This window comes from Ranitomeya variabilis, chromosome 4 (genome assembly GCF_051348905.1).
Source record: "Ranitomeya variabilis isolate aRanVar5 chromosome 4, aRanVar5.hap1, whole genome shotgun sequence".
Taxonomy (NCBI): Eukaryota; Metazoa; Chordata; class Amphibia; order Anura; family Dendrobatidae; genus Ranitomeya; species Ranitomeya variabilis.
Genome location: NC_135235.1, coordinates 388,231,832 through 388,250,192, shown reverse-complemented (window position 1 = coordinate 388,250,192; position 18,361 = coordinate 388,231,832). Strand labels below are relative to the sequence as shown.

The 18,361-nt window shown below is 44.0% G+C and overlaps 1 protein-coding gene across 1 annotated transcript in view; it reads right to left on the bottom strand.

Annotated features, from left to right (window-relative positions):
* LOC143764867 (uncharacterized) overlaps positions 1-17,253 on the bottom strand; it is a 50,939-nt gene extending 33,686 nt beyond the window's left edge. The window contains exons 1-5 of the mRNA XM_077250916.1: positions 17,062-17,253; positions 13,729-13,864; positions 12,692-12,880; positions 12,492-12,615; positions 4,112-4,215 (exon numbers count right to left, since the gene is read on the bottom strand). Coding sequence (XP_077107031.1) covers positions 4,112-4,215; positions 12,492-12,615; positions 12,692-12,880; positions 13,729-13,806 — 495 coding nt within the window. The 5' untranslated portion in view covers positions 13,807-13,864; positions 17,062-17,253. The remainder of the gene's footprint in view (positions 1-4,111; positions 4,216-12,491; positions 12,616-12,691; positions 12,881-13,728; positions 13,865-17,061) is intronic.
* Between the last annotated feature and the right edge of the window lie 1,108 nt (positions 17,254-18,361).

Genomic DNA, 18,361 nt, shown 5'->3' with positions numbered 1-18,361 from the left:
CCAGCCAGAGTAAAGCAGACTACTGGGACTGGTATTTCAGGCTGGCAAGGATTCAATATCCATGAACCTTACCAGCCTGATAATACCATGCCGCAGCAGTCTGCTTAGCTTGGATGGTTAGCAAAAATAGTGGGATCCCCTCCCATTCCCCAGCACTGATGAGCTCTCCAGCAGAGGTGTGCTCAATCATTAGCCCCGGATAAGTGTGTTCTCCCATCCCCAGCACTGATGAGCTCTCCAGCGGAGGAGTGCTCAATCATTAGCCCCGGATAAGTGTGTTCTCCCATCCCCAGCACTGATGAGCTCTCCAGCGGAGGAGTGCTCAATCATTAGCTCCGGATAAGTGTGTTCTCCCATCCCCAGCACTGATGAGCTATCCAGCGGAGGAGTGCTCAATCATTAGCTCCGGATAAGTGTGTTCTCCCATTCCCCAGCACTGATGAGCTATCCAGCAGAGGAATGCTCAATCATTAGCCCCGGATAAGTGTGTTCTCCCATCCCCAGCACTGATGAGCTTTCCAGCAGAGGAGTGCTCAATCATTAGCCCCGGATAAGTGTGTTCTCCCATTCCCCAGCACTGATGAGCTATACAGCAGAGGAGTGCTCAATCATTGGCCCCGGATAAGTGTGTTCTCCCATCCCCAGCACTGATGAGCTATCCAGTAGAGGAGTGCTCAATCATTAGTCCCGGATAGGTGTGTTCTCTGTTGTGAATTCTGCTCTTGGGCTCCCTCCGGTGGTTGTTGGTGGTAGTGCAGTTGTCTTGGGGTTGTAATCCAGGGCAGGTGTTTCTGCTGATTGCAGCTCTATTAGGTATTTAGGTGTGCAGGATCCATGAGTCAATGCCAGTTGTCCATTGTACTTGGAGGGATTGCATCTCTCTCTGGCTCCTCATGCCCTGCTGCCAATTCAGCTAAGATAAGTGTCTTGTTTTTTGTCTCTGTGCACACATGCAGTGTGCTTTGCAATTCTGTGCAATTCATTGTGTTTTTGTCCAGCTTAGACTTTGTTTGGATTTTTCAGTCATGCTGGATTCTCAGGAGATGCAGATATACTTTCTATGTCTTCAGTTAGATGTAGAATATTTGTATTATCTGCTGTGGATATTTTTAGGATTTTAATACTGACCGCTTAGAATTCTGTCCTATCCTTTTCTGTTTAGCTAGAAGTGCCTCTTTTGCTAAATCCCGTTTTTCTGCCTGCGTGTGTTTTTCCTCTTATACTCACAGTCAATATTTGTGGGGGGCTGCCTATCCTCTGGGGTTCTGCTCTGAGGCAAGATAGAATTCCCATTTCCATCTATAGGGGTATTTAGTCCTCCGGCTGTGTCGAGGTGTCTAGGACTTGTTAGGTACATCCCACGGCTACTTCTAGTTGCGGTGTTAGTTTAGGGTTTGCGGTCAGTACAGGTACCACCTACTCCTGAGAAAGTCTCTCATGCGGCTCCAAGGTCACCGGATCACAACAGTTCTCCCATCACCAGCACTGATGAGTTAGCCAACGGAGGTGTGCGCAATCATTAGCCCCGGATAAGTGTGTTCTCCCATTCCCAGTACGAATGAGCTATCCAGCTGAGGAGTGCTCAATCATTAGCCCCGGATAAGTGTGTTCTCCCATTCCCCAGCACTGATGAGCTATCCAGCAGAGGAGTGCTTAATCATTAGCCCCGGATAAGTGTGTTCTCCCATCTCCAGCACTGATGAGCTATCCAGCAGAGGAGTGCTCAATCATTAGTCCCGGATAAGTGGTTTCCCCAGCCTGCAGCGGGGACATTTTTCTGTCTCCTGTGAGAGGGATCACAGTGGATCCCACTCGCCGCTGCCCTCCCCCCCCACGTTACATCCAGACCATAAGACGCACCCACACTTTCCTCTCAAATGTGGAGGGAAAAAAGTGCGTCTTATGGTCCGAAAAACACGGTACCTTTTGCGCTGGTCGATGTGCGGTAAATGTAATAAGACGACTTGATTCTTCAGGACAGTCCGATTATACGGATATCAGGGTTATATAGGATTTATGTTTTGCAGACTAAAGTGTTTTAAAAAATGTTTGTGTTTTCCGCCATATACCGAGAGCGAAAGCTCTTTCGGCGGAAAACTAAAAAGGTTGAGAGTTTATTTTTTGCAGAGCTGATGTTTTTATTGGTACAATACTAGACTACTATTTTTTTATTGCTTTCTTTGGGTGGCAAAGTGAACAAAACACAACAATTCATTAATTGTTTTTATTTTACACAATTCACTGTGCATTAAGAGATAGGAAATTTTTTTCATTGGAGTCCATACGATCAGTTATACTACATTTATAGTATACAGGTTTTTTGTTTTGCTGTTTTTCCACACTAAACTTTATATTTTTTTTTTTTTTACAAAAACAGTTTTTGCATTGCCATATTATAAAAGCTGTAACTTTAATGCTGGCAAACAGAACTATGTCTTTCTGTGTTGAGGGAGGAGGTGATGTTTTCAGTGAAACCATTTATTTATGTAAGACAATTTGATCACTTTTTCATCAAATTGGCACAAAAAAAATTAATATTCTTACAGTTTATTTTTTTTCTTTACATTATTCACCCTACAGGTTAAATAATGGGATAGTTTTATAAATTGAGTCATTCCGAATGCAAAAGGGGTACTTTTATTGTTTACATTTGCTTTCATAGAAAACAGTGCTTTTACTTGCCAAACATGTCTCCAATTTTTTATATATACACCGTATTTTTCAGATTATAAGATGCGCTTTTTTCCCCAAAAAATTTGGGTGGAAAAATGGGGGTGCATCTTACAATGCGGATATACCTTACCGGCCGCAGTGCAGCAGGGTCCCAGGGTCGCTGCTGGAGGAGGCAAGAATGGAGCGTTGCTGCAGGCCGCAGGCTGGGGTGAGGGGGTGTCCGGATGTGAGAAAACGGCTGCAGGGGGCGGCGCATGCACAGATGAAGATCTCGGGAGATGAGATCTCAGTGCTGATCTTGGTGCAGAGATCTTCATCTGCACATGCGCCGCGCCCCCGACAGCCATTTTCCCGGAGTATACCGCATAGGAAACCATATAACTGTGGGGGCTCTGGGCTTTCACAAAGTGTCGGCAGAGCCCCCGCAGCACTGAACACTGCAGCGCGGCGCCGCACATTCAAACGCCCCCTCATGCCAGCCTGCGGCAATGCACCATTCTTGCCTCCTCCAGCAGCGACCCAGGGACCCTGCTGCACCGCGGCCGGTAAGGTGTATGCGCAGTATAACACGCACCCCCATTTTTCCCCAAAAATTTTTGGGGAAAAAAGTGCGTCTTATAATCCAAAAAATACAGTATACGATATATATATATATATATATATATATATATATATATATAAAAACGGGAGACGTGTTTGGCAAGTAAAAACACTGTTGTCTGTAAGGGCTAGGGTTGTGGTTATGGTTGGCATTAGGGTTAGGGGTGTGTTGGGTTAGGCTTGTGATTAGAGTTGTGGTTGGGATTAGGGTTAGGTGTGTGTTAGGGTTGGAGTTAGAATTGGAGGGTTTCTACTGTTTAGGCACATCAGGGGGTCTCCAAACACGACATGGCGCCACCATTGATTCCAGCCAATTTTGCGTTCAAAAAGTCAAACGGTGCTCCCTCCCTTCTGAGCTGTGCTATGCGCGTACTCAGGAGAAATTGCACAACAAATTTTGTGGTCAAAATTTTTGCCATATTTCTGTTTTTTCATAAATAAACGCAACTCATATCAAAGAAATGTTACCACTAACAATAGGTCACGAAAAAAAAAAAATCTCAGAATCAGCAGGACCTGTTAAAGTGTTCCAGAGTTACAACCACATAAAGTGACAGTGGTCAGAATTGTAAAAATTAGCTTGGTCATTAAGTACCAAATTGTCTATATCACTAAGGAGTTAATTCAGCCATCAAGTGCATAGAAAGATGCGGGCTCATGGGGTAAGCCCACATCAGAGGCAGAAACATGGCCGATGACGTAAATATAAGTCATCTGTCGTGAAGGGGTTAATCTAATTTGCCAACAAACATAAATTGTAATTTTTTTCTTACAAGTTCAGGACATCCAAAAATATGAATATGCCATACAATGAAGACTGAGTTTGTGAAATACTTACCATTAAAACCACCTGCTGATCTTGTGTGCCATTGTGATTTTCCTGGTAAGAATGAGGAAGACTGGGACGTGCCTCTGGTTCTGTATTTGCCCAAATGGAACCACCTGTAGCAACAGACGGGTAACCAAATTATATGTGACCATCACATGATTGTGTGTGTGTAATATATATGGGCCCCTCAAAACTGCTTTCTTCTTTAAAAGAAATCTGTCAGAAGGTTTTAGCTATGTCACCTGAGAGCAGCATGATGTAGGAGCTGAGACCCTGATTCCAGTGATGTGTCACTTGCTGGTCTGTGAGTCGCTGTTTCAATAAGTGGTTTTTTTCAGCAGGAAATTATCACTACATGACTAGATGTCTTATGCCTCCTAGTCCGACTCCACGCCACCACTGATTAGCAGCTTACTGTCAATGCAAAGTATACACAGAAATCTGCCAATCAGTGGTGGGGGGTAGGGTTATAAAGAGATCAGCATTCAGAGAACTAGTAGATCTGCAGCAGGTAAAACACTGACGGCATCATAATGACAAACACCGTGTGCACTGCTATTATCAGGTGCAGAGACTAGGTACCCAAACCATATAGTAAACTAAAGAGAAGTCTCGCACTCAACTTAAGTATTTTTGATTTGCAGATTTTATTAGTACTGAGGTAGCACTGGAAACGTTTCAGCCTTTGTCAGGCTTTCATCAGTCACTACGACATTTAGAATGAAAAAAATAATGAATATAATACAGTGTACAAACAAACGTATAAATAAAACAAAAGTATATACAGATATACATAAGATATAATGAGAGCCAAAAAATTGCAGAATTACGCAAACAGTCATGATATGGCAGTGAAATCATGCATAACAATCTCGCTCAATATGTAGATTCAATGACAATTGTGGACGAAGCATATTGTGAAAGAAACACGTACCGTGCTGTGCCTTTCAGAGTATGTAGATAGTACTCATAAATAGGACGCCGATCAAGCGTGATGCCTAGTGTGGCGTGAGAAGAAAACAGTAGTTTACAAATCGTAAAAGGACATGAGTAGAAGAGCTGGGGTGGATATGATCGTACTCACAGTGGGTAGCTGTCTTGTATAGAGGTGGAGTGGTTAGTACAACTGAATACAAAGGAGCTATGAGAAATGATAGTAACAGAAGGAGGAGTAATGTTGAATATATGGTATTTATTATGTCCTACATTGAAAATGTCAGATTTGCCATCATATGTATGTATACCTCAAGAGCTCATGTATGGGGCTCAGAGATAATCCCCTCTAATGGCCAGCTATGGCTATAGGAACCGGGGCTGAAAGGGAATATAATAATACAGCTAAGGCTACTTTCACACTAGCATCAGGCTCGGCCCGTCGCCGTGCGTCGGGCCGAGGTCCCCGACGCTAGTGTTGTCTCCGCCGCACAACGGGGGCAGCGGATGCATTTTTCCAGCGCATCCGCTGCCCCATTGTGAGGTGCGGGGAAGTGCGTGGAGGTGGGGGCAGAGTTCCGGCCGCGCATGCGCAGTCGGAAAAAGCGTACCGTCGGGAGCAAAAAACGTTACATGTAACGTTTTTTGCTCCCGACGGTCCGCCACAGCACGGCGCAACCGTCGCACAACGGCTGCGACGTGTGTCATTGCGTCGCAAATGCGTCGCTAATGTTAGTCAATGCTGAAAAAATGCATCCTGCAAGCACTTTTGCAGGATGCGTTTTTTCGGCAAAACGACGCATTTGCAACGTAATGCAGTTAACGCTAGTGTTAAAGTAGCCTTAGCCACGTGCTTACAGGATAGGGGCTGTGGTCTTAGGCGTGTGCGGTATGTTACCTGGAGGGAAGCCCTTCTGCTGCGCGAGATTACCTCTCCGACGCAGTGTCCACCGCTCGTCTGTGAGGTGCATGTGCGCGGTGCTATTTAAGCCCCCGTGCTAGCGTTGTAGTAAAACGCCGAAACCGGAAGTGACGGAAGCTGACCCGGCCAGGGCGGAAGTGCATGGCCGTGCGTGTCACCTACAGTTATGCGTACCACCAGGGTAGCGCAGATGTGTATCTGACTCAAAATAGAGTGCAATTCATATAGGCGGATGTAGAACATCAGATGGGAGGTGGCGGGACATATAAAACATAGGTACTTAAAACGGAGTACAGAATATGTGTTGTAGCTGTGGATGGGCGGAGTGGAGAGGGGAGGAGACCGATGTAGGGATGTAACGCCCTCAATCCTGTAATGCCTGGGAGTAATGTGAAGAGGGGATAGACAAAGAGGGAGTGCTGTGGGATACTGTGAATTATATAGAGAGAGATATAGGAGGAGTAATAGACATAGTATATGTGAGAGTATACATATACAGCAAGGCGCAGTTTGTGAGTGGCAGATGGTCTATATAGTGATACACATGCGTGGACTAGGTAAAATGCCCTCAATACGAGTGCCGATGGTAACAGTGGATCTGAAGGTGCATCCGTGGTGAGTGGTGGCACGGAGAGATGTGCTCGATCCAGTGATGGCAACAATTCATCATGTATCGACCGCCGTTAATACAGACGATTCTAAAAAATAAAGGCATATGTCAGTCCAAATACACACGAAAAAATCAGAGATATTTACAACAAATATACGGTAACAGTTATATAGATACACATTATCCTTAGATGAATGCGGACAACTCGTATTCTCTGTTGAGTCCTTTTGGTGATAATGTATCCAAAGCGTGAATCCAATATGCCTCACGTTTCTTGAGCATAAGTATCCTGTTGCCCCCCCTGCGTTGTATAGGAACGTGCTCCAGGACTTGAAACCTCAATTGTGAGACCATGTAGTTTTCTCTTAAATCCAAATCCCATCATACCTGTTTTTTATACACTACCAAAGGTCCACAAAAATCTAGAAAATCCACCAGGGAGACCCATTGTGGCCTCCACTGACTCGTTACTATACCCCATGGCAAGATACGTGGAGCGAATACTCACCCCCCTTATACAGGAGTCTAAATCTTTTTTATTAGACACGGGGTCCTTCTTACACCTGATTGGGGAAATTAACGTCATTCCCACAGACGCCCTTTTGGTAACCCTCGATGTGAGGGATCTTTACACCTCCATCCCCCATGATGAGGGCATCCTCTCGGTACGCCACCTATTGGAAGGCACGGATAGAGACTCAGACCAAGTATCATTGTGTATTGATCTCCTAAGAATCATACTCACATCTAACTGTTTTCTATTCCAAGACACGTTTTTACTACAAAAACGGGGGACCGCGATGGGATCGCACGCAGCACCTCCATACGCAAACGCATACATGATCCATTTCGAGGAAAGTACCATATATCCAAGCCCCCTGTTTAGGGATAATGTCATCGTATGGAGGAGATATATAGATGATGTGTTCTGCGTATGGCGTGGCTCTGAAGAATCTCTCCATACTTTCTTACTATTCTTGAATACATCCTGGCCAGGCATCACTTTCACCATGAATTATGATCTGTGGAAAATGAATTTTTTGGACACATTGGTAGTGAAAGACTCGAGCGGACTTCTAAGCACAGATCTATATTCCAAGAGCACTGACCGCAACAGTCTACTACATTTTCAGAGTCTTCACCCCCCATCCACCAAAAAATCTATACCCAAGGCCCAGTACCAGAGGGTACAACGCATTGTTTCCAACACCGATACCAGGGAACAACGCATACGAGAGATGACACATAAGTTCAGAGCGAGGGGTTACCCTTCATCCCTCCTTGAAACATCCAGGACCACTACCCACAGACCGAGAACAGACACCACAACACGCATCCCATTTGTACACTCATTCCACCCGTTTATGTACAAACTGCATAGGGCCATACGGAGTCACTGGTCCATTCTCTCCAATGCCTTCCCAAGTGTTGAGGAATTTCAACACCCGTTCCTTCCATGTTTTAAAAGAGCCCCCAGCCTACGGGACAATCTAGTTAAAGCGGACATCGGCACAAATACCCTCACTAGACAAAGCTTTTTAGGCACCCCAAAGGATGGCACTTTTCCTTGCTTAAATTGTGTTCAGTGCAATAACGTCCTGAAAGGTAACGTGGTCAGACACCCACACTCGGGCAAGGAATTTAAAATTAGAGGATATTTTACGTGTAACTCTTCATATGTGATCTACGTAATCAAGTGCCCTTGCGGCCTATTGTATGTGGGAGAAACATCACAACCAATTAAGGACCGAGTGTCCAAGCATAAATCTACCATCCGCTGCAAAAATCTTTTGCTACCACTACCCTATCATTTCCATACATCAGGACATAGCATCTCACAATTGAGGTTTCAAGTCCTGGAGCACGTTCCTATACAACGCAGGGGGGGCAACAGGATACTTATGCTCAAGAAACGTGAGGCATATTGGATTCACGCTTTGGATACATTATCACCAAAAGGACTCAACAGAGAATACGAGTTGTCCGCATTCATCTAAGGATAATGTGTATCTATATAACTGTTACCGTATATTTGTTGTAAATATCTCTGATTATACAGTTTTTCGTGTGTATTTGGACTGACATATGCCTTTATTTTTTAGAATCGTCTGTATTAACGGCGGTCGATACATCATGAATTGTTGCCATCACTGGATCGAGCACATCTCTCCGTGCCACCACTCACCACGGATGCACCTTCAGATCCACTGTTACCATCGGCACTCGTATTGAGGGCATTTTACCTAGTCCACGCATGTGTATCACTATATAGACCATCTGCCACTCACAAACTGCGCCTTGCTGTATATGTATACTCTCACATATACTATGTCTATTACTCCTCCTATATCTCTCTCTATATAATTCACAGTATCCCACAGCACTCCCTCTTTGTCTATCCCCTCTTCACATTACTCCCAGGCATTACAGGATTGAGGGCGTTACATCCCTACATCGGTCTCCTCCCCTCTCCACTCCGCCCATCCACAGCTACAACACATATTCTGTACTCCGTTTTAAGTACCTATGTTTTATATGTCCCGCCACCTCCCATCTGATGTTCTACATCCGCCTATATGAATTGCACTCTATTTTGAGTCAGATACACATCTGCGCTACCCTGGTGGTACGCATAACTGTAGGTGACACGCACGGCCATGCACTTCCGCCCTGGCCGGGTCAGCTTCCGTCACTTCCGGTTTCGGCGTTTTACTACAACGCTAGCACGGGGGCTTAAATAGCACCGCGCACATGCACCTCACAGACGAGCGGTGGACACCGCGTCGGAGAGGTAATCTCGCGCAGCAGAAGGGCTTCCCTCCAGGTAACATACCGCACACGCCTAAGACCACAGCCCCTATCCTGTAAGCACGTGGCTAAGCTGTATTATTATATTCCCTTTCAGCCCCGGTTCCTATAGCCATAGCTGGCCATTAGAGGGGATTATCTCTGAGCCCCATACATGAGCTTTTGAGGTATACATACATATGATGGCAAATCTGACATTTTCAATGTAGGACATAATAAATATCATATATTCAACATTCCTCCTCCTTCTGTTACTATCATTTCTCATAGCTCCTTCGTATTCTGTTGTACTAACCACTCCACCTCTATACAAGACAGCTACCCACTGTGAGTACGATCATATCCACCGGGTCATTCCATGTCAAGTGAACCAATGATTTTTACCACTATATTTTTAATTCTTTTGAGATTTTGTTATTTGGTAATAGTGTGTCAGAGAATGCAAAATGTGAAGAAAAAAAAATTCTAGATATTTTTTTTAAATTTTTTATTGATTTTCAAAGTTCGGAAAAACTGCAAAATTCGGTGTTGCCTGCCTTTACATTTCTCCCCATAACTCAGGCTAGAAAAGAGATAGAGAAACAAAATAAACACCATTCTACTCAGAACTGTACAGGCTTTCACCAGATATGTCACAAGAGTATCTTTAATAATATTTTACCTATGCGAACGCAAGCGCAAAACTTTAAAACGCATTTCCGAAAAAAACGTTTAATTTAAAAATTTCAAAAACTGCACATGTGCCTGTTATGCTCCTAGCCACTTCTGCACCAAAATACAAGCTGGGATCGTGGTGGGATCATATTTTAAAAAATAAAACTATTACAGTGTCAGTTCAAAAATCTTGATCTCAGATCTGTTCAGCCTGTGGTCTAACAGTGTGGGGTCCATATTTACCAAATAATCCATGATTGCTAGATATTACTGTATTATTTTATTATGTTAGAGCTTAGAAGCAGGAGAGGACAGAGAAGCTTTGTTAGGGCTGAGAATGACCAGGGGTAGACGGTGACTACAGAGCAGATGACAGGCCGGCAGCTCGGGCCGTATTCACACCAAATCTTATCACCCAGGCAACTCCTCAAATGGAGGGAGAAAAATACTCTAACATCCAGTTCATGTATTGTACAAACCAGGACTACGGGGAGGAGGAGAGTTTGTTATATTGGTTACAGGAAGCAGAACCCATCACAGGGACTCAGCAATACCGGACTGTCATCCCATGTAGTGGAAATAAAGACAGTGACGTCCATGACGTGGTAGAAGGCGGCACAAGATCGGCCATGGATGACACAACTGGTGATGTGACCTGTGAATATGATCGGCGCTGGTGGCGGCTACTGGACTCTCCAAAGATTGTGAAAATGAAGACGTAGAAGTGACTCTTCTGCACCTTCTGGTCCAGCGCCGTCCTTTGTGTATCCAAGAAAACCAGACATTGTAAAAGTTACAAAAATCAGATATTAACTCAGGTGGAGCCGAGCGCCATGACAGCCGTCCATACTCTGACACAAAAGGAAACGGCCATTGCTAGTGAGCGCTTATGGGCAAGATGACATTTCACCCACTAGAAGGGACACATTGATGATAGAAGGCCAGTGTAAAAACCTACTATTAATTGTTTGATTAGTTCATATTTTATAGTACGAGGATTTAACTACTGGACTATTCTTCTTAAACACTTCAGAAATGACATGTTTAGTGATATAGTAGAAAAAAAAAATGTTCCATGTATAAATAGGTGGTAAAAATATTGGTTCTTTTAATCTTGTTTTTAACATATAATTAGGATCAGACTGTATTTAGAAAACCACACTTGAGGATGTGATCACCTTTTTTCTTTTGGCTTGTTCAATGCATTCAGGTTGAAAATGCTGAGCAAGTTGTTATGATGATTAAGAGGTATTTATTCTGGCACTTCGGTATTTGTTTTTTGCGTTTCTTTATTGTTACATATAAATGTTGAATGCAATAAGTTATAATTTTAAAAGAAAAAAGGAAGAAACTCACACAAACATAAAATCAGATGATTCAAGGCTTAAAAAAAAATACAAATGTGATAGGTCCCAAGTTGAATCCCTGTACAAATATAAACAAGGACACAAGTAACACACATGCATGTTTTCAAAATTTTAAAACATACGTTTTTTCAGAATTGTGCATCAAAATGTTTAATTAGATTTCACCAAACCAAATATAAAGAAACATAGTCTTGTGACATATCAAATGAAAGCCAGTACCGTTCTGAGAAAAATGCTGCCTCTCCCACCTCTTTATCTTAATTCTAGCCCGAGATATGATAAAAAATGTAAAGCCATACCAGGCCAAAATCTGCGCTTTTTTAAACTTTAAAAATCTGTAAAAAATTAACTGATGAAGGAAAAAATTCTAAACTTTTAATTTGTAATTAACTAAAGTTGTACTTCATAAAAACAAAAAATAAAAAAAATCTAAAGACGTCAGGTAAAAAAAATATTCATATTTGGATCACTTGATATGGAATGACCCCACCCCAGCTCTTCTACTCATGTCCTTTTACGATTTGTAAACTACTGTTTTCTTCTCATGCCACACTAGGCATCACGCTTGATCGGCGTCCTATTTATGAGTACTATCTACATACTCTGAAAGGCACAGCACGGTACGTGTTTCTTTCACAATATGCTTCGTCCACAATTGTCATTGAATCTACATATTGAGCGAGATTGTTATGCATGATTTCACTGCCATATCATGACTGTTTGCGTAATTCTGCAATTTTTTGGCTCTCATTATATCTTATGTATATCTGTATATACTTTTGTTTTATTTATACGTTTGTTTGTACACTGTATTATATTCATTATTTTTTTTCATTCTAAATGTCGTAGTGACTGATGAAAGCCTGACAAAGGCTGAAACGTTTCCAGTGCTACCTCAGTACTAATAAAATCTGCAAATCAAAAATACTTAAGTTGAGTGCGAGACTTCTCTTTAGGCATCATAATGACAACATGCAGGCCAGCAAGTGACATCGCTGGAATCAAGGTCTCTGCCCCTGCACCAAGCTGCTCTCAGATTTCATACACCAACCTGCTGAGAGAGTCCCTTCACAATTGCTGAAAACCTCCTGCTACCTGTTGATATGAAGGTCTGCTGATTGTCCATCATGATGTCCCTGTAGAAATCATTGTGTTCTTCTAAGTACTCCCATTCATCCATAGAGAAATAGACAGTGACATCTTGACTCCTCATAGGAACCTGACAAATACAACGACACAGTCACCATCCAGACTCTTCCCCTGGTGGAAGGACTGAAGGTCCTAGCATCACTCACCTCTCTGGTCAGCAGCGCTATGATCTTTTTGGTGAGTTCTAGGATTTTCTCATCGCAGCTCTTCTCACTCTTCTCTGGCTGAGGTGAAGGCACCATGAGTGTGTTCTGGGCCAGGCTCCATCCTTCGGACACATGGGGAATGCTGCCCGACGTTGCACCATCACCAAGCTTTTTAATGATGATATAAACCTAAAAGAAAACAGCATTAGTTACTATAAAACGGATATAGGCCATTTATCTGTGCCTTTTATTTAAGTGAAAGCCATCTTTAATCCTCAGCTCCAGAACCTGTGCAACCTTCTCCCAGTAAAACCGTGTACTTGTATGCAGGTGGGTGACCAAAGAGTTTTCTATATTCCGCACAATGCCACGTTAGAGATATTGCTACATATACACAGCTGGTACACTGATCGCAGCATATCAGGAGCATTCAGATGGCATTTTTTAACACCAACCATAAGGATCTGTTTGCACACAGAGGATCCGTCACTATTTAGGTGTGAATGTACTTGAATGAGTTACTTTTCGGAATGTAAAATATTTACACGGAATAATGAACATGCTTTGGATTTTAAAACCATCATTCCTGTGGATTCTGGGATGAAAAGCTGCAGATTAGCGACACTAAATTAAAAATATATCTCAATTACTTTTTGAGTTACGACAAATCCATAAAACAATTTGCTCCTTTTTCCCAAGTTGTCTTTTTTGAGCTAGGTTTCTGATTTTTACCTCAGTGTAGCTGTTTTTTTGCAGATTCATAAAATGTAACAAAAAAAAAAAAATCACAACATTTGGCAAACTCTATTCCAGTCACCCCTGGAGTGATGTATGCCAGTCATATTGGCTCATTTTCTGCAACATTGTTCCCACTGAAACGTCTCAAAACCAGTTAAATACAGAAAAAAGTGCTTTGCACAAAATTCATCCCTCGCATGTGCCAATTTGGTGAATTTGAAGCAAAAAAAACCCCCCAAAAAACCAGTGTCAGCACAAGTCAAGAAAGAAAAGGGACTTAAAGGAATTGGATCCCTCACCTCTCCCGTCAGCAGGAACATGATCTCTAAGGCAAGCTTTAATGCGCTATTATTCAGCTGACTGCCGTCCACATCCATCCTGAAGACCCTGAGAGTGGACTAGAGTCCTGATGGTAGTGGCGGAAGGCACCTCTCTCTGGAAGAAGAAAAGAGTGGTTACCACTTTCCTTTTTATTAGAATTAATACATCTTAGAGTTTAAAAGTCATTTTGGGCATCTGGCTGATGCCAATACATTTTCTCTGAGAAAAACATGTATCTTAATTATGAATCCATTCAAAATATATTCTCATGTAATTAAATTGCTTTAGTTAGGTAAACAGCATGAAAATAAGCAGGTTTGCCATTTACTTGCTTTTTCTATCTACTGGCCTTCTCCTGCATGAGAGAGCTTTTGTCTTGCATAATGTACAGCTTGTTTCCATGTAGCTCAACCAATTGTGCATAGAAGTTACATATTCCAGGAGAGGAGTTAACTCCTAACATACCAGCCACCTCCCTTCAGCACATAGATCTCTATACAGCAGTTAGCTTGCCCCTCTCTCTGAGCTCCGACAAGCTGCTGTGATAAATCTTGCAAAATTATTAACCCACATCACTGGCTGCTTTCTGAGCAATTCTACTAATTGAGGCTTTCACTTTCCTGAGCTGTGTGCTTTTCCAAATGCCATATTATTTCTGTGTGTCAATACAGTGAAAACAGTGTAGCGTCAGAACAAACCACTGATAGCTGAAGGTATTTGAGTAGAACTATAACATCAGAACAAGTTCTGCTAATGCTACCGATTTGCTAATGACCCGGACTGTCACTCAAGGAGGAGTGTTCACCCACCCACCACTAGAAAGTAGTAAGGACACTGCAGAGCTAGGAGCTACTGAATACACAAGCTGAGAATACCCTTTTAACTTTCTTTTACGTTAAGCAAACTGAAATCTTTCTGTGATACTTTATACTATAAGGTATCCCAGAAAGATTTCAGTTTGCTTAACGTAAAGTCCCCAACTCCAGTCCTCAAGAGCCACCAACAGGTCATGTTTTCAGGATTTCCTTAGTATTGCACAGGTGATGGAATTATTGTCTTTCCAAGTAATGCAATCAGGGCCGGCTCCAGGTTTTTGTGGGCCCCGGGCAAAAGAGTCTCAGTGGGCCCACATACCACGATTCATGATGCACAGATATGGAGGAGAAATATAGATATACTACACAGGGCCTAGCCTTCCCCCTCATCCTTCACATAGGCATATCTGCACACACACAATACGTAAACATACACATACATACAGTACGCAGACATGCACACACACACACAGTACGCAGACATGCACACACACACACACAGTACGCAGACATGCACACACACACACACACACACACACACACACACAGTACGCAGACATGCACACACACACACACAGTACGCAGACATGCACACACACACACACACAGTACGCAGACATGCACACACACACACAGTACGCAGACATGCACACACACACAGTACGCAGACATGCACACACACACACAGTACGCAGACATGCACACACACACACAGTACGCAGACATGCACACACACACACAGTACGCAGACATGCACACACACACACAGTACGCAGACATGCACACACACACACACACACACACAGTACGCAGACATGCACACACACAGTACGCAGACATGCATACACACAGTACGCAGACATGCACACACACAGTACGCAGACATGCACACACGCACAATACGGAGACATGCACAGCACACACATACAGTAAAATACGCAGATATACACATACAATACGCAGACATGCACACACACACACACAATACGCAGATATGTACATACATATATTTGAAGACAAATACACAAAAATACATAAATATATACAGTCATACACACAGATATACACATCATACATGCATACACAGACAGACACAAGCCTCACTCACCTCCCCCTGGCTTGTCGCCCATCAGGCTGCTCTGGCATGTGGCTATGGAGGGCGCACTGTTTGATGGCCGTCAGACATGGCCGCACACAGTGCACTCTGCAGCTGTGTCTGCTACTAAATGATGCGGTCGGGCCGGCACTGTGCCTTTAACTTTGCTTGTGTGTCTGCCCGGCCGCGTCATTACTACAGCTGCAGAGTGCACTGTGCGCGACCATGTTTGTTTAAGTGACGCTGAGCTCAAGTAGTGCCGAAGCTGCTGGGGGAGCGGCCAGGGCTCCCTCTTGTCCCGGCCAAGTGGGCCCCCCACTTGTTCAGGGGCCCGGCAGTTGCCCGGGTACGCCGGGAGCTGACGCCGGCCCTGAATGCAATTATCACCTGGGCAATACTAAGGAAATACTGAAAACATGACATGTTGGTGGCTCTTGAGGACCAGAGTTGGGGAACACTGCCTTATAGTGACCAAGAGCTTCATCTTCCTCAACATCAAAGTCAGCCCCCCAACAAAAGCCCAGCTATTGGGTAAGCGTGATTTTATAGAAGAGCAATTCATCTCAAGCAGGTCCACCTCAAATGGTAGTCCTATTTGAGGTCCATATAAAGCAGGAGTGGACAACCTGCAGCCTGGGGGCCATATGAGGCCTGCTATGCCCTTCTGTGCAGCCCATGGAGAAGACCCATAGTGCATAGCACCGTTTGGATGGGTACTTATGGAAGGTGTGCTGTGTGGTCCTTTCTGGGGCAGCCTGAGGGATAAATGCGGTGTAGATGTGGCCTGGTGATTGCGTATTCATTGGATTTAGTAGAAGGGAAGCCCTCGACTTTCAGCATCACGTGAATACTACAATGTGGAGAGCTGAAGGCATGGTCTTCTTTTTGGACTCCCACCCATGAGAAGGCTGCCTCTACCCCTTCCTGATAGGTTGGAGTACTAAACATGGAACCAGCACCTTTTAGATATTTATTGCACATACTTTCAATATGCAAGAAATGTCTCAGAAGGTAACACTGTGGTAATACTGCGGCCCATGGGGTTGACAATTGGGTGGCCCTTGACCCCAAGCTGGTTGCGCATCCCAGGTGGTGGCTTTCTGTAGTGGCGGAGCACGTCAGATAGGGGGCAGTACAGTGGGGTAATAAGGACGCCTCCCGGCCAATCAAGAGTGCAGAAGGCTGAGGATGTGGCCGCATTGCTCATCATCATATAGTCCTGTGCCAGGGAAGGCACTCCAATAGCACTTACTCTGCCTGCAACATCAGACCAATTGAGGGCATCTCATCCAATGAACCAGTTAAGACCCCACTCACTGCCTATATGTATTTCTTTAATGGCCGTCTGCACTGGCCTCGTACTGCCCCCTACTGACAGCTATAAAACTGAAAATACATACCAGAGAGTGAGGACCCGTCACCCAGAGCCGAACCAGCCTGAGCTCCGCCACAGATAAACGTGCAGGAAATCGCTGTAAGAATCACTTCCGGGTGCTGCGTTCCAAGGCGCTCATACTTGTGCGTTCCATGCTGCTTCCCTTGCCTGACCGCAGGGAGCTTCTCCACGTCACGTGCCTCCCCACTGTGGCGTTGTGCGCTTCCGGTTTGTGGTCGGAAATGTCACGTGGTGATATCTGGTCATGTGATTACTGTGACTCCCGGCTCTAGAGCTGATTACTGTGACTCCCGGCTCTAGAGCTAGCACGTAGTGAGCTGTAATCTCTTTATTATGTTTCTGTTTCCATAGGAGACATGAGGTTATGTCACGTATTACCCATCGGCAGCTAGTAAGGACCCTGCAATAAAGAGCTTGGGCACCTGTGTGCTGCCAGAGAATACACTGCCAATAGTGCAGTGTCACCAACCATGGCCCTGTCTGAGGAGACGTCTATCACCAGACCCACTTAATACAGACCTGTCATCTGTACATATCAGATCTCCCACATCAGACCCCCTTAATACAGACCTGTCATCTGTACATATCAGATCTCCCAGATCAGACCCCCTTAATACAGACCTGTCATCTGTACATATCAGATCTCCCACATCAGACCCCCTTAATACAGACCTGTCATCTGTACATATCAGATCTCCCAGATCAGACCCCCTTAATACAGACCTGTCATCTGTACATATCAGATCTCCCATATCAGACCCCCTTAATACAGACCTATCATCTGTACAGATCAGATCTCCCATATCAGACCCCCTTAATACAGACCTATCATCTGTATAGATAAGATCTCCCAGATCAGACCCCCCTATACACAGACCTGTCATCTGTACATATCAGATCTCCCACATCAGACCCCCTTAATACAGACCTGTCATCTGTACATATCAGATCTCCCATATCAGACCCCCTTAATACAGACCTATCATCTGTACATATCAGATCTCCCAGATCAGACCCCCTTAATACAGACCTGTCATCTGTACATATCAGATCTCCCATATCAGACCCCCTTAATACAGACCTGTCATCTGTACATATCAGATCTACCATATCAGACCCCCTTAATACAGACCTATCATCTGTATAGATCAGATCTCCCATATCAGACCCCCTTAATACAGACCTATCATCTGTATAGATCAGATCTCCCAGATCAGACCCCCCTATACACAGACCTGTCATCTGTACATATCAGATCTCCCAGATCAGACCCCCTTAATACAGACCTGTCATCTGTACATATC